Genomic DNA, 16,997 nt, shown 5'->3' with positions numbered 1-16,997 from the left:
ATCGCGGCCATCCCGATTTACCCGCGACGACCGCGATTTTTACCCCCGACGACCGCGATTTCAATCGCTGGCGCCGTTCTAGGTAAAGAGTACCGAAAAGTCTGCTAAGATTGAGTGGCACATCAGTATATTAGTGTGATCTCTTCTTCAGCAGAAAACTAGGTATCTTACATAAGCGGCTTTCTCATTCTTTCTCTTTCTCCTTTTTATTTCTGAAACTATTGCAATATAAGATGTCTCCATACCATAATATTTCCCTATAAGCTTTGGAAATCTTTTAATTTAAACACATCTTATTCTCTGTGTTTCTTGATGAATTCAAGAGCCAGGGAAGTTACCGTTTGTGTGGTAGTTTGTGTCCTTCCTTGAATGTTTTATTTAAAAAGGATGTGAGTGATTTTAACCGTGCTGCCTTTAGTGTGGGATGTCTCTCGCTGATAGACCCCTAGTAGTAAATGAAATGTGTATTGTGCTAAATGGCAAAAGAGATCAGCATGTGGGACGAGAGAGTGAAAAAATTAAATTAATTTTATTAATTTATCAACCGTGTGTTGCCAATAACTTGGTCATAATTTTTTTGCAGTGGGTAACAGTTGAGCAAGTTAATGGCCTGTTTCAAGGACAGAATAAAAATGAAAGCTAAATAAAATCAGAAAACTATAATGAGAGGAAGAACAAGAAGAGTTTGGGTTTAGGCTGGTATGAGTTCAAATGTCCGTTTATAGTTCCTACATTACAAGGGAAACACAATGCCCAATGAAATTTAAATATAAATATCAGTCCCGCTATTTGAATTAACCCCTTCAGTGATAATCCTGAGAATTTTCCGGGCTATGCTCCAGCGCCCAGACTGGCAAGCCCGGAAAATTATCGGGTTTACCACTGTCTGCGTGGTTTAGTGCCGGGCAGCGCTGCTGAGCTCAGCTTCAGCCTCTTTCCCCGCCAGCTGTGTGTGGCATGGCTTGCTAACGTCACGCTGCACACAGCCGGGGGCAGGGCCAGGCATCAGCTAATATAGTACTCAGCTGTGCTGTCCAGCACCGGGAGACAGTGATGGTTTTTTTTTTTAGGGAGCGCAGGCATCATAAGGAGTCCATATATAATTTCCTTTGTGAAGGCAGTGAGATTTTAAATTTACAGGGGACTATATATTAAACATCTGTAATTCCTAAACGCTTCCTCCAATTTGGATGTGCATAACCTCAAATGAAAGCTGATTAGTCTGCAATTTAAAATCATAGTATACCTCTTTCCCACTACACAAATAACCCGGGTCCAACCCGGGTTATTGCCAGGTTGACCTGGGTCACTGTGCAGTGTGAAAGGGCCATTTGAAAAATACCCAGTCCAGCAATCTGACCCGGGTAAAAATAAGGGTTTTACCTAGGTTGCTGGGCAGTGTGAATGGGTAACCCAGACGACTGACCTGGGTTCCGTTCACTTCTAGGGTGGAGGAAGCAGCGTCACCTTAGTGTTGCCTCTGCCCCTGCATGACAAGCCACTCCACCCCTGGATGCCGTCAGGCAATGAGCCCAAGCTAGCGCAGCTGCTGGATTACTCCCGGGACGGACCCATGACCAAATCCCGGTTACAACCCGGCATTTGCAATGTGAATGCAGCATCCGTTATATAACTGCAACTTGAATGTTTGTGGTAAATCGCTAAAATAGCAATTTCTCAGTGTCCAAATGGTGGACAAAGGGCGTTAGACTTCTATTTCTGTGCCTGTGTAAAACGAATACATATAACATATGACAATGCAGTTTACCAATGCTCTAATTATAAATCTTTTCATTAGCTGTGAAAAACCCCAACTGCGAATGAACATGCTGTGCTGCATAAAAATAAAGCTAAGTATCTACGCAACAAAGTTAGTGTTGGATAAAAGCAGAGCCTCGCGTACGTTTCTGCTCGGTCCATTTCCCTCCATATGATGCATCCTCCAGGCAAATATCTTCTAAAGGCAGAAGCGCTGAACCATAGCAAATGTGCTTTTCTGAGTATTTATGAGGTTTAGAGAGGGGACAGAATCTCAGATTACACATAGCAGCTATTGTAGCTACAGATAAACCTCCTTGCAGTGCCCATTATGTTTATACTCTTAATCAATATTTAAAGTTATTTAGTGGGGAGTATGGTAATTTTTCATTATGAGCCTTCATTATTTCCAGTTGGAGTACATTATGCACATGTACATAATACTCACCACCACGGAAGGTTGTTTCTCACTGTCGATTTGGCAAGATTAGATTTAGCAGAGACATAGAGGTATATTCACAGTGTCAGATCCACTCCAACATTCTTTTGTACGTATTTAATGCAGCGGACAAATCCGAATGATGCGGGAGGCCAGTGGATGGGAGCTGTTGCTGCTCCCTGCCTCAATCCTGCATGCCTGCAGCCTGATGTAACCCTCTCGCAGTCAAGATGCAATGAGTTTGCCAAATTCTTTGCAGATAAAGTATCTATCATCCGGGCTGGAATCCCCACAGTGACACCAAAGGAGTTCCAACAGACCAAGCCTGCCAGTTTAAGACACTTGCCTTCATGGGACATCTTTGACCAAGTGGATGTACAATGCATTGCTGGAATTTCCAGACTGTTGCGTCCCTCCTCCTGTGATCTGGACCCTGCCCCATCCAAGCTTCTTTTAGGGTGTATGGAAATAATCGGCCCTGCATTTGCAAAAATAGTTCAATGCTCTTTGCAGACAGGCGTTTTTCCCGAACCACTAAAGGAAGCAATAGTCAGACCACTTCTTAAAAAATCTAATTTAGACCCTGACTGCATGACCAACTACAGGCCAGTATCAAATCTTCCTTTTCTAGGAAAGGTTATTGAGAAAGTGGTTGCAACTCAACTAGAGACCCACCTGTTAACCCATGACATTTATGATCCATTCCAGTCAGGATTCAGGAGAAGACATAGCACAGAAACAGCTCTGGTATGTGTGCTCAATGATCTTCTAAATGCAAGGGATAGAGGAGACTGTTCAATCCTAATCCTTCTGGACCTCTCTGCAGCATTTGACACCATTGACCATGGGATTCTAATTGAGCGCCTGAAGAATTTCTGTGGCCTGGGTGGCACAGTCCTTAGCTGGTTCAAATCATTTCTCGCTGGCAGGTCACAGAGAGTTGCATCGGGAGTATACTCTTCACCACCAGTGCCGTTGTCTTGTGGTGTCCCACAGGGCTCTATACTATCTCCCATGCTTTTTGCAGTATACATGCTTCCACTTGGTGACATAATCAGACGTCACGGCCTGGTCTACCACTGCTATGCAGATGATACCCAACTGTACCTGTCCTTTGCTCCAGGCACCGATAACACAATAACAACCTTAAATTGCTGCCTAGCTGAGCTCCAGGAGTGGATGAGTGCCAGTTGGCTGAGACTGAACCCAGATAAAACAGAAGTCCTGATGATAAATCACAGGACAAGACGGCAGCATAGCCAACTGACAGGTCTTAAGCTGGGGGGCACAGCACTAAAAAACTCTGATCATGTGCGGAATCTTGGTGTTGTCCTGGATAATGGCCTGACACTTAAACATCAGGTGTCAGCCACAATCAAATCCTCATTCTTTTATCTGAGAAACATAGCCAGAATCAAGCATTTAATTCCCTCAGAAGACCTTCCTAAAGTCATACATGCATTTATATCATCACGACTAGACTACTGCAATGCTCTCTACCTGGGTCTTCCAGCAAAAGAATTGCACTGCTTGCAGCTGGTACAAAATGCAGCCGCCAGACTATTAACTAACCCGCTCCTGCCACATAACTCCCATTCTCTACGCCCTTCACTGGCTACCTGTAAAATGGCGAATCGTTTTCAAGATTGGCTTACTCACTTTCAAGGCCCTACATGACCAGGGCCCAAGGTACCTGCAACAGCTGCTGATCCCTTACTGTCCTACTCGATTACTACGATCCACTGAAGAAGGACTACTAACAGTACCCAGAATCTCCCTGAATTCATCTGGGGGTCGAGCTTTCAACTTTGCTGCTCCAACTCTGTGGAACTCTCTTCCTCGCACAGTGCGAGAAGCGCCCACTATAGAATCCTTTAAAAATAGACTAAAGACATACTTATTTACTCAAGCATTTCACTGACATCTACTGTTAAGTTTGTTTTGTATTTCGAGCTGTAAAGACAATGGGGGACATTTACCAAAATGGATTCGTAGAAAAAAGGTGTATTCGTAGGGAGAAATACACCTTTTTTTTACGAATTTGTATTTTCGGGATTTACAATCCCAAAAATACAACAATTCGTAGTCCTAAAGATGGAACATTCGTATTTGTAGTTACAAATACGAATGCCCTACACCATCGATAGGATACGACAGAAATCACCATTCAAAAGAATGGTGGTTTCTGATTTACTAAGCAGCCGTACTGACAATACGGCTGCTTAGTGGTGTGAAACACCCACGCAAATACGACAGGAAAATAGAACACCATTTTCCTGTTCTATTTGCGTTTTAGCCTGCACGGATCAGTCAGATCCGTGCAGGCTACAGTGTAAAAAAATAGAAAAATAAATATAAAAAAAAAACGGCGTGGGGTCCCCCCCACAGCCATAACCAGCACCAGGCTGAAGGAGCCGGGGCCGGTAATTAAAAATCAGGGAGCCCGACAAATAGGGGTTCCCCGATTTTTAACAACCAGCCCCAGGCTCCAGGTCCGGGGCTGGTTCCCAAAATACGGGGGACAAAATGAGTAGGGGTCCCCCGTATTTTAAGAACCAGCCCCAGGCACAACCAGCCGGCAGGGTAATGTCACAGCCGGGGGACACTTATAATATAAGGTCCCGCGGCCAAAACATTCTCCCTACCGACCAGTCAGCCTGGCCAGGGGCCCTGGGGGAGTGGGGACCCCCCCAATGAAGGGGTCCCCCCCCTCCAGGACTTACCTGACCAGGCTGAAGCCTGGTGCTGTCCTCGATGCCCCTGGGCGGTGGGCATCGAGCTGATAAATGTTGTAAAAAAAAGATGAACCTATTGTTTTTTACTGTGGCACTACAAGTGCCAGCAAGCCTCCCCAGCAAGCTGGGACTTGGAGAACCACAAGTCCCAGCCTGCTGGGCATTAAAGGGCCCGCTGGCACTTGTAGTTCTACAGTTAAAAAAATAGTGCACAAAACACACTGACACACTTTTAAAATAAAACTTTATTACACACAAAGCCCACACATACTAATACTTACCTATCTTCTTCCCATAGGTCGCCCTGGTCCTGTGTCGGCGTCTTCTGGTCCTGTGTCGTCTTCTTCCTCCATGTCGACCGTCGCTGTCGCCGTCCGGATCCGACGAAATCCATTTGGGAAGCTGTGGAAGGAAACCATACTCACCTGTCCCAGCGCGACGTAGTCCAGGTAAGGGTCTTTGCAAAAAAACAAACCGACACCCCGAAACCAGACCGGACTGACGGAGACGCACGTGTGTTTGTTTACATCGTGCGGCTCCGCCTCCCGAATGCCGCTATTGGCCACCTTGCGGCCTAGCGGCTCCTGATTGGCCGCGAGGCGGCCAATAGCGGCATTCGGGAGGCGGAGCCGCACGATGTAAACACCGTGCGGCTCCCTGCTTGTCCGGCTGGATTCGGGTGTTCGTTTTGTTTTTTTGCAAAGACCCTTACCTGGACTACGTCGCGCTGGGACAGGTGAGTATGGTTTCCTTCCACAGCTTCCCAAATGGATTTCGTCGGATCCGGACGGCGACAGCGACGGTCGACATGGAGGAAGAAGACGACACAGGACCAGAAGACGCCGACACAGGACCAGGGCGACCTATGGGAAGAAGATAGGTAAGTATTAGTATGTGTGGGCTTTGTGTGTAATAAAGTTTTATTTTAAAAGTGTGTCAGTGTGTTTTGTGCACTATTTTTTTAACTGTAGAACTACAAGTGCCAGCGGGCCCTTTAATGCCCAGCAGGCTGGGACTTGTGGTTCTCCATGTCCCAGCTTGCTGGGGAGGCTTGCTGGCACTTGTAGTGCCACAGTAAAAAACAATAGGTTCATCTTTTTTTACAACATTTATCAGCTCGATGCCCACCGCCCAGGGGCATCGAGGACAGCACCAGGCTTCAGCCTGGTCAGGTAAGTCCTGGAGGGGGGGGACCCCTTCATTGGGGGGGTCCCCACTCCCCCAGGGCCCCTGGCCAGGCTGACTGGTCGGTAGGGAGAATGTTTTGGCCGCGGGACCTTATATTATAAGTGTCCCCCGGCTGTGACATTACCCTGCTGGCTGGTTGTGCCTGGGGCTGGTTCTTAAAATACGGGGGACCCCTACTCATTTTGTCCCCCGTATTTTGGGAACCAGCCCCGGACCTGGAGCCTGGGGCTGGTTGTTAAAAATCGGGGAACCCCTATTTGTCGGGTTCCCTGATTTTTAATTACCGGCCCCGGCTCCTTCAGCCTGGTGCTGGTTTCGGCTGTGGGGGGGACCCCACGCCGTTTTTTTTTTTTATTTATTTATTTTTTCTATTTTTTTTTACACCTTGCAGCCTGCACGGATCTGACTGATCCGTGCAGACTGCTAGAAATAATTCGTATTAGCGGCCGTATATACGGCCGCTAATACGAATCATTACACCATCGGAGGGTTACAAAGCAGTCGTATATGACTGCTTTGTAACTGATCCTCCGGAACACGACTTTGCATACGACTTAAACAGTCGTATGCAGTCGTAGGGAAACTACCAATACGAAAAACTAGGTTTTTCATATTGGTAAATTTCCCCCAATGTGTGAAGCACTTTGAGTCCTATTGGGAGAAAAGTGCTATATAAATATCATTATTATTATTTATTATAATCCAACATCAGTGCCGTCCTCCCTGCCTCAATCCGACGACATCTTTTCAAGTCAGATTGAGATTGTTGGAAACGGGACCTAGACCTGTCAGATTTGGCCCTGTTTCTGACAAAAGCAGGTGGATAGGCAGCTATTCCGCCACTCCACCTGGTTTTGGATAGGTCTGAACCCCTTCCAACCTATTCTAATCAGAAACTGCTATCTTTTCGACAATATGGCAATTCAGACTGGAATTGAATTGACCCCATAGATGTTACATGTACATTAAATGACCTTTGACTTAGCCCTAATATAGGGGATGTGGTCATTAGGTCTATAAGAATTAGGTTGACACATGAAATAGGTTGACATGGATTAGGTCGACATGTGTGGCTTTTAGTTTTTTTTTTTTTTTTTAAAGGTGGTTTTTCATACTTTACTATCTACGTTGCCATAGAGTGAGAATATTATACTCTACCGAGCCTAGGGGGGGCACAATGCCCGAAGCATGGTGAGTGAAGCGGTACACCTAATCACTGTCGACCCTATGACCCATACCCCAAATATATAGCAACTACCAATAACTGGCATTTCTATAAATATGAAGCAGTCACTACAAATGTCAAGCAGCTACTGGCAAACATGAACAACTGAACTTTCTATTTCTTGTTTAGCACACGCTCGGTAATGCACTTGGGGCCCAAAATGCACTTGGGGCCCAAATCAGACCTGCATGCTAGGCTGCATATATTCGCTGCCTAGCGAGGTTAACGCCACCCTGCCGAATGCAGGCCCCCTGCTCCATCTGGACAAAGGGTTAGGTGGACACCGTGTTTGTCCACCAGGGGGCGCTCAATAGGAGCAGTTAGCTCCCAGCAGCTGCGCTGTCGGTATTAGTCGTACCCGATAGGAAACTAAAAGGAAAAATTGAACACAAGGTTCTCTGGCAGCGCTTGATGAAGATTAAATAAATTGTGAATGAGTAGAATAAAAAAGGATGATTGGATGATCTAGTACAATAGATATTTTATTACACTATTAAAATTTAAGACTGAAATGAGTGTTCAAATTAAATTAAATTTATATTGAACATGGTAAATTACACACCAATGAATACATTCCACATGTTGGACCTGTTTTTGCAATCCTGGAAAGGAGCAATTGTTGGAATTGAAACAGTTAGTATTGCATGAGTATAGTTACCACTCCATGAAGGGTGCTGTTTATGGAATCAATAAAGGGGAGTCCTCCTGCCAGTTGGCTGGATGGAAATTTGTACCAATTGTATCTGCAAAGGAAAGTTTCTCCTGGATGTTTACGGAGACAGATACTTGAGCCCAGTCGGCAAGGAGGAAATGTAACTCCCAAGTGCTGGATCCTCTCTATTAAATGACCTGGGATGGAGTAGCTGTAGTTTTCCACAGTCACTGGAGGTTTTCCAATCAGTTTCCCACAAGGAGATGTATAATAGTGGAGTGGGATATCCAAATGGATTGTGTCCAAATGCTTGTACAATCAAACATCGCATCGCATTTGGTGCCATGCGATCCTATGCAATATTTCATTGTATAAGCACTCCTGTGTAGTTAACATGGACATCGCATCACACGCATCGCACAGCACTATAGACGGTGCGCGATGTGATTTTCCTATGCAGAATAGCACACTAAGCTATTTGCTTAGTAAGCGCCGTGCTAGGCAACAAGTACCGATCTTCCTTATCAGTACATGTTCAAACTAGTGAGGGGGTCATTTAACGATGTGTGGGAGCATGCATCATTAACGTCGCCGCCTGCCCAATGCGATGCCAGCGCATATGTACTAACATGCGGCTGGCATCACAGTGCAGTGAGTCATCTCCCTGCTGCCTGCCTCTCCCTTCACGCCAGGGACAGCAAAGCAGGCTGTCCCCGGTGCCTCCTCCACCCCCCCCCCCCCCGCAGCTGGAAGGACGTCCGGCTGCGTTACTAGGAGGAGGAAGGGCTTACCTTCCGGGTCCAGGAGGACCTAGACTAAGGTAAGCCAGAGGGAGAGAGGGTCGGCGGGTTTGCGGCTGAGCTGTCAGGTGGCGATAAGAAGCCCATATGCTTCTAAAGGGTATCGACACCCAAAGGTGGCGATACCCTACAATGCGGTAGCGTGGCGGCGGGGTTTTAATACATAAAAAAATATAGGAAAATGCGGTAAAACTGGGAAAAATGCAGTTTTACCGCATTTTCCCCTTAATACATCCCGTCCTGATGAACGAGATAGTAAAAGATATTGCGATATATTTTACTATCTCGTCTGGTGTGCATGGGGCTTTGAATGCACAATTAGGACACCAGTCACTGAACTCACACTTTAGCTGTCTCAAACACCTAATGTTCTTAACCATTACTTTCTGTCCTTCTCTATAGTACTATCTGCGATCCACTCTGTATGGAGGCTAATCCTGGGTCATTGTCCACAGATACCTGGCCTTGCAAAGCTTCACACGGACACTGATTGTTGACTTTCCCATTGTCAACCTAATGCTTGTGTTGACCTTCTGACCCTGTTGACTATTGTGTCAACCTTTAGGGATCGACCTAGCGACCATATCCCTTGTGTAGGTACTTCTACCACATTATAATTATTATTAATATTTTACTTTCTCAGTTCTGTAGATGGCATAAGATCTGGCATCTACTAAGAGGCACTACTCTTTGCTATGGTTTGTTCATCACTATGAACATCCCAGACACTGAAGACAAATGGTGTTAACATAATTTACAAAGTTTTCGACCCATTAGAACTACACATAGTCACACAGCTGTTGTTTAATAGATGTTTAATAGATACTCACTGTAGAACATACAAAGGTATTTAACGCTGTTTGTCAGCTTGCCATAAACTGTCCCACCCTTACAAAGTGAACTTCTGTCTGGCACAGGACATCCCTCGTCGCCACCATCTCCTCTCCAACGTTCCATATCCATGTCTGCAGCTGTCCCCGGTGCCAGTCACCCCGCTTGGAGCAACAAGTGACATTTCCCTGCTGCTGAGCGCCCAGAAATTGTGCACACATCACATCAGTGCGATTGCTATAGCAGGCATGGAGGAGGCGGACATCAGCGGGCGCTACAGAGGTAGGGATAGCCGTACATACACGGTGCACAGGATACACTACTACTATAGCCTGTATACTGTATATAACGCTGTGTGTCTGCACCGAGCCTCTCCCATCTACTGTATGGTCACTGGACATTCCGTCCCAAGCGCTATAAAAACGTCAGCCCTTGGCGAGAATGCGCTGTTCTGGGGGTTCGATATCATCTTAATAAGCGTGAGACAGTGCTGGCTGAGAGCCGTCATTTATCCCTCATTAGTAAGTAGTTGCGGACAAGTCCCATTGGCATATGCGAATATGGTACACGGGTGTGCAGCAGTGTGAATAACTTACTGCTCAACAGCGTACACGCTGCCAGTGCGGACGGTATTGTAGTGTACAGTACTGTATGTAGAGATAGTATAATAATACCATTATGTATTTATCTGATAGATAATGCTATCAGATAGATAGATAATGCTATCAAATAGATAGATAATGGTATTAGGCTATCGATAGATAGATCGATAGATAGATCGATTGAATGAAATAGAGCAAAATTGTCACAAAAGTGTGCCTGCATTTTATCTTTTATATGAACTTGTAAAGCTTTAGAGAACACATTAGCAAGGATACTGCCATTATTTCAAGTGTCACGTGCATTTTAGTTCTAGTAATATGTGTGTTGGTTTATCTGGGAATGTTAATGGGCATTGTGGCACTAAGGAAATTTCTTGAAAATAGTGGTGCTGATTACTGATAAATAGCTATCTGTGTGGGAAAAGTGACCACCAGGGTCCATTTGAATTGATTTATTAACAGTTTCTTATATAGCGCTTACATATTCCGCAGCACTTTACAGAGAATATTTGAACATTCCCATCCGTAACTGCCCCAGTGAAGCTTCTATCTATATTCCCTATCACAGGTACGCGCGCACACAGACAATCTAGGGCTAATTTTGCAGGGAGCAGACTAGCCTACCAGTATATTTTTGGAATGTGGGAGGAAAGCGTAGTACCCGGAATAAGCCCATGCAAGTACGGGGAGAATATACAAACTCTGCACAGTTAGAGCCATGGTGGGAATCAAACCGATGGCCTCAGTGCTGTGAGGCAGTAATGCTAACCATCACACATTTTTAATTAGAATGATCAGAATCAGTTTTCGCCATATGCAGCTAGCTCCAATCAGCCCAAAATAAGGTTAAAAATATCATAACAACTTTTTATTATGTAACAAAGTACTACACCTTTAAAACAGGTATATCACCATAAGGAGGATAGGAGCATGACTTCACAAAGCAGGGGAAACATATTATGATTCTGTTACTTCTTATTTTGCATTTGTAAATGACTCACTGGGTTCTAAAAATGTCTACAATGAGCAGGATAGATGGACGTGTTGCCTTGGCATAATTAAGGGGCCCATACACCTGTCATTTATTCAGGCAATTCTCTCACTATGCCGATGACTGTATCAAGTTATCGGCAACATCCTCACTGATTTCAACACTAAAATTATCAGAATCGGCAAGTCTGGAAATCAGCAGCGAGGTTGAGGGTCCAAGCCACCATGGCAGCAGCCATGAACTCGCATAAAGGTGCTCACTGCCCCATACCATTGATCGAGGCAGCTGCATGTGGCATATCACTTCAACTGAAGTAGCATTGATATGTACTGCCCTTGCAGATCCAGCCCACTTCTCATTCATTACCTGAGCTCATTCATGCTCACAGCCACTATTAAGAGCCACTTGAGCCTTGAGCTGAATGGTCCAAATGTGAGATGCACATGAGCTGTGGTCAGTGCTATGTGGACTGGGGGTAATATTACTGTCCTGACCAAATCCATATTATTTTGTGACTTACAGCTGCCATCTGTCCTGTATCTCAAGAGTTATCTGTTACCTGGCCTTACCTGTTCCCCAATTCCATGCTTTTCCTGCCTCCCACCTGTCCCGTATGTTGTGGGACAGTCACGATTTTTTAGGATTGTCCTGCGTTCCACCCCCAGCTGGCAGTGTTCCGTGGCGGAGAGGGTGCAGTTAGGAGTTCCTCGTCACATGCTGCTCTGCTGTCAATGGCACAAGCAGAGTAGGTTCTGGGGTAAGCACAGACTGTGCAATGGGGAAAATCATTTCATGGGGAGTGAGTTGTGAATGGATTTTGCTATACGCTGAATGGATTTTTCTATATATCGCTGATCAGCATTTATAGCAGAGCAATGGGGAATAAATGCTCTACGCATGCGCACAACATTTATTCACAGTGGGAGAGGGGACATGTCAGCAGCTCCCAGAGCACTGGCCATGCGACCACAGTGTCGAAATGAGGCATGGCTTTTTGATCTTGGACATTTCCTGTGAAATGGTCCTTTTTCTGAGACCACACCCCCTTTCAGGATCGGCCACCAGATGTGAAAATGTGGGGAGGAATGCTAACTGCAGCCTGTGGTGCTAGCTGCTGAGTAGCCACCTGGGGAACCTTCCTGTGTGACTTCTGAATTCAGCAAGTCTCTCAATGCTGTTCCTGCACAGTGTTCCAGCATATCGTGGATGATTCTAGGTGCAATTCTCTGCTTCTTATTAGCGTACAGATGCACAGATTACCCTGAAGAACCCAGAAATGGACGTTGCCATGACTCTCTTCAGTCACCTGACTCTATCCACCACTCAGAATGCTTTATCCGGATCACTTGACTGCAATACCAATTAGCCAATGCCCCCATACACCTTTCCAATTTGGGCTAAATTTCAGATGGATCGAGCCGAGAACAGGCCCAAGTCGTATGTGTCTGACATCCGATCCGATACACGGTCCAATGCGCATCGGATTGGACCTGGAAATCATACGTGTCGGACCCTCTCCCAGGGGCAGGGAGCGCTGATTGCATGCGATAAATCGCATGTTGAAGAGCCGCATAAAATATAAATGGCATGCGATTCTGGGGGATTGTATAGGACTTCTCCAAGGGGAGAAGTTGCATAGTGTATGGTCACCGTAACACTCAGCACTATAAATTCCACTTCCTGACTAGCTCAAATCGACCTTGCATCATCGCTCACAGTCTTAGCTGCATGTTATCTGAGCTCCTGGAATCTGTAATAGGAGGAAAAAGCTTCTGAGTCAATTGTCCAATAATTTTTGGTCCATGGAGAAAGAGGGGGCTACATATTCCTAAACCATTCCTTCAATTTGGACCTAAATACCCTCAAGTTAAAGCTGATATTCTCTGCTTAAAAACTACAGTATATATCTGTACCTTGGAAATGTTTTGGTAAACAGCTAAAATAACATAAAATTGTTTTAGTGTTCATATATACAATGAATGAACCTAACTATAGTCCTATGTATTGAAAAGTAGAAAAATTGCATCACTTTGTGAGGAAAATAGAATTACAGTTTTAAAACGTATGCTTGATAACTGATGTTGGCCGAGCTAGGCAGCTGGTCAACGTCATGCTGTTATGATATCAGGCCTGTTTTTATGTGGAAGCCTGGAGCTGTAGTTCCATCTACCCTATTGTTAATCTGGTCCAATTGGATCCTTCCTATCTAGCTAATCTAATCTAGCACTCTTTCCCATAGGCAGTAGTGGGATACCAATGCCATCCTAAGATGAAAGGTTCCCACAGGCAAACTTCATATACTTTCAGTTTTCTGAAGTTTGCTGAATATTAGCACATCTAATATTGAACAGGCAATTTTATAGGAAAAATGCAGAAACTATCATTTCCACATGTGTAGTGGCCCCATAAGGGATCACATATAGGCCCCATAGTACTTAAGGTAAAATTGTGGTAAATTGGGCCCTTACTGGGAGAATATAACTCAGGTTTAGGCCTTGAGTCAATGCTAGAGCTGAGCAAAGTTAAGAATTATGCAGTTATCTGTGTCTAGTATCTTAGGGTTTCATACCGCCCTACATTTCTGATGCCTATATAGCAACCGCTGAGTGGGGCTGAAAAAGGGCTTTGCCTCACAGCATCACCCTGAGGTATTGACAGCACTCCTGGAAATGCTGAATTCCCAGTTGATATGTGACGTGATTCTTGGATACATTTTGTTGCACTGCAAAGCAGGGGCAGAGTTATAATGACTAGATTTATGCCCGTTCCATCAGGAACACCTGCCCTTGGGATCACCCACAAGTCTCTATTTAATAGTGGGCAAGTAAGGTTAGAGAGTGAGGCACCACCCCACTTTGATTTCCCCATTGTGCCTTTAGTCAAGTTATGTTCTAGTTCAGTGGTTCCCAACCTTTTTTCTCTCCCGTACCCCTTGATTAGGCTTTTAATTGAAGCGTACCCCCTCCTCTCAATTTGAAATATAGACAGTACTTACGAGTGGAGAGGAAGTGAACGATATGCCTATCCTTATGCATGTCCTTATATTAAGGAGTAACGGATAGGAATTGTGCCCTTCCATGTCTGGCCGCTGGTTGTGTATCGTCTCCAGGGTTCCCATTAACACCTGTAAGATTAATGCCGCTGCTTCCTCCACCTGTGTCAGCACAGGGCAGATGATTGCTGATGTCTGAGGGCAGCATGGGAAGCTCACGTGGATTTATAGTCAGGCAAAAGCACCAGGAGACACTGATGATGCTGATGACGCTGAAGACAGAACCATAAGTGACAAAACATGGTTCTTCTCCATGGCAATGGGTCTTCTTCTGTCATCAAAATACTTTTTTTCATCTTCCGTCATTACCAATATTATTTTCAAGTACCCCCAGAGTACCCCCAGGGGTACTAGTACCCCAGGTTGGGAACCACTGTTCTAGTTAATGGCAAGGTCTCTGGTAATATCATGTTTTCCCTCACCCTGAAGGCCCTTATCTTTTAATCAAGCCTTTATGGGTCTGAAAACTCCTGCTCATAATAGAGGTTATGATCACAATTGTGCTTGAACACAAAAGCAGAAAATAGTTCACTGCTTGGCGCGACTTACATTTGCATTTTGTGGGCATTTGTTAATGTGTACATTTCCCCCAACATGGCAAATCTATGTTTGATTTCTGCTACCTCTTCTAGTAAGCAAAAAAAGGAGAGAAAATATGAAATAATATTTAAAAATAATTTCTAAATTTTATGTGACAGTTGTACAATATTAAGTAATTGTCCTACTACATTACATGAACACATTAGTGCTCCTGCCACTTGACTCTTATCACTATCTACAGTACAAAAATACACCTACATTAAGAATATTTCTATGGCGATATGGAAACAGCTATATAGGTGAACAGCTCTCTCTCTCTCTCTCTCTCTCTCTCTCTCTCTCTATATATATATATATATATATATATATATAGAAAGAAAAAAGGATGCGCACCATAGTGTAGTATTTAAAGTTTAAAAGTAGAAACTTTACTGAAGCGATTAAAAACTTACACAAGTACAGGTGTTATAAGATATATAACACATAAGCGCATATTACAGGTATATCACCACAAGACAGCTCTCAAACAATTTTGCGCTGCACTCTCAGCCTGGATCCCGGACCAGCCGCGTCACTGCGTTGCCGCATCACGACCTCCGTCCTCCAGCTCCGCCCAAACGCGTTTCGTCCTACGGGACTTCGTCAGTGGGTGTGTCTATCTCACGGACACCAAGGGTATATATAGCAAGTCAAACAAATTAATTAATTGCCGCTTTGCATTCTGGGATTGCCTGACTTCCAGTCATTCAATTGAGGACAGGCAGCATACTCTATTTTTCTAATGGTGTATCATTCTACAGCTGTATTACGGCGGCCATTTTTTTGAAGATTCTGACCCCAATTACTGAGGCAGCCATTTTACTATTACTTTTATTTGTCCCGGCATTTCCAGAAAGCAGCGCGTTTACAAAACTACAAAGGAATAAACAATATATACATAGGATACCTAAATCCATATAAATTAAGTATACATCCAATATTCAATACAAACGAGAAATTTCTATATTTCTTAAATCGCGTTCATCATCAAAAAGAAACGATTATGCAGTACAATGTTAATATTCAGACAAAGAGAAAAAAGTGCATATATATAGCAGCATATTAATAAAAATAAAAATAAAAAAATAAAAAATACATAAGTAATACATGTCTAGTACTGTATATAAAAACATATATGAGAACATGTATAAAAAACAAGTATAAAAATGTATAAAAATTTATAAAAATTCTTGGACGCTCATCCAAATAATTCATTATTCTATACTAGTTGATCCAATCTGGAAAAAGGGGAGAATACAAAAATAACAAAGCAAGAAGATAATAATATTACAGTTATTATTCTTAATCTTTTATAGAATTATGTAATTTATGTGGAAATATTTTATTGTATCCAAAAAAGTTATTATTGTTATTTGAGGTAACAGCCTGGTGCCCATTGGTGGTAATTCCCTAACTGAACTTTTTAAGGGCGGTAGGGATGTTGCCATCCAACTACTACCATCCCAGATCAGAAGGTGCAGCCCACCAGCAGTTTGGACCCAAACTGCCACCTCCACAATAGATATCACAAATGTCAATAATCGATGGTCAGAGAAATGGTGTAATATCGCAATTTTCATTAAGACCACCTGGTACCAGTTGATGAGATTTCATGGGACCCTTCTTTTAGCTGGTGTACAATAGATATTGAAGCTTTGTATACTAGTATCCCACATGAAAAAGGGATAGATGCGGTAAACCAATATCTTCTTAATGATCCCCTATTAAGTACCAATAAAAGAGAATTTATACTGGAATGCATGAGATATATCTTGAAAAATAATTTCTTTAAATTCCAGGACCAGTTCTTGGTGCAGAGGTGCGGGACCGCTATGGGAACGCCCTTTGCACCAAGTTTCGCGTGTCTATACCTTGGCATTTGGGAACAAAAATATATTTTTGATAATCAGATGAATCCCTACCTACACCATATAAAATTATTTAAACGGTACATTGATGACGTGATAATAATATGGGGGGGTACCCCAAGTGAATTTCATGATTTCGTTAAATTAATACATGAGAATGACTTAAACTTAAGGTTTACATCAAACTGTCAAAAAGAAAAAATTGAGTTTTTGGATTTAGTGTTAGACACGTCAAAATGTAATGTGGAAAACAAACAAATAAATACATATACATACA

General features: G+C 43.7%; 1 protein-coding gene across 2 annotated transcripts in view; it reads left to right on the top strand.

Annotated features, from left to right (window-relative positions):
- The first annotated feature begins 9,741 nt into the window (after positions 1–9,741).
- The window catches only part of IP6K3 (inositol hexakisphosphate kinase 3), a 211,538-nt gene continuing 204,282 nt past the window's right edge, over positions 9,742–16,997 (top strand). For both annotated transcript variants that reach the window (XM_083173105.1, XM_083173104.1), the window contains exon 1: positions 9,742–9,910. In XM_083173105.1, coding sequence (XP_083029231.1) covers positions 9,877–9,910 — 34 coding nt within the window. In that variant the 5' untranslated portion in view covers positions 9,742–9,876. The remainder of the gene's footprint in view (positions 9,911–16,997) is intronic.

The sequence above is a fragment of the Crinia signifera genome, chromosome 2 (genome assembly GCF_055691185.1).
Source record: "Crinia signifera chromosome 2, ASM5569118v1, whole genome shotgun sequence".
In the NCBI taxonomy this organism is placed as follows: Eukaryota; Metazoa; Chordata; class Amphibia; order Anura; family Myobatrachidae; genus Crinia; species Crinia signifera.
Note: the sequence above shows the minus strand (reverse complement) of the source record. Positions and strands in the feature narration are given on the sequence as shown.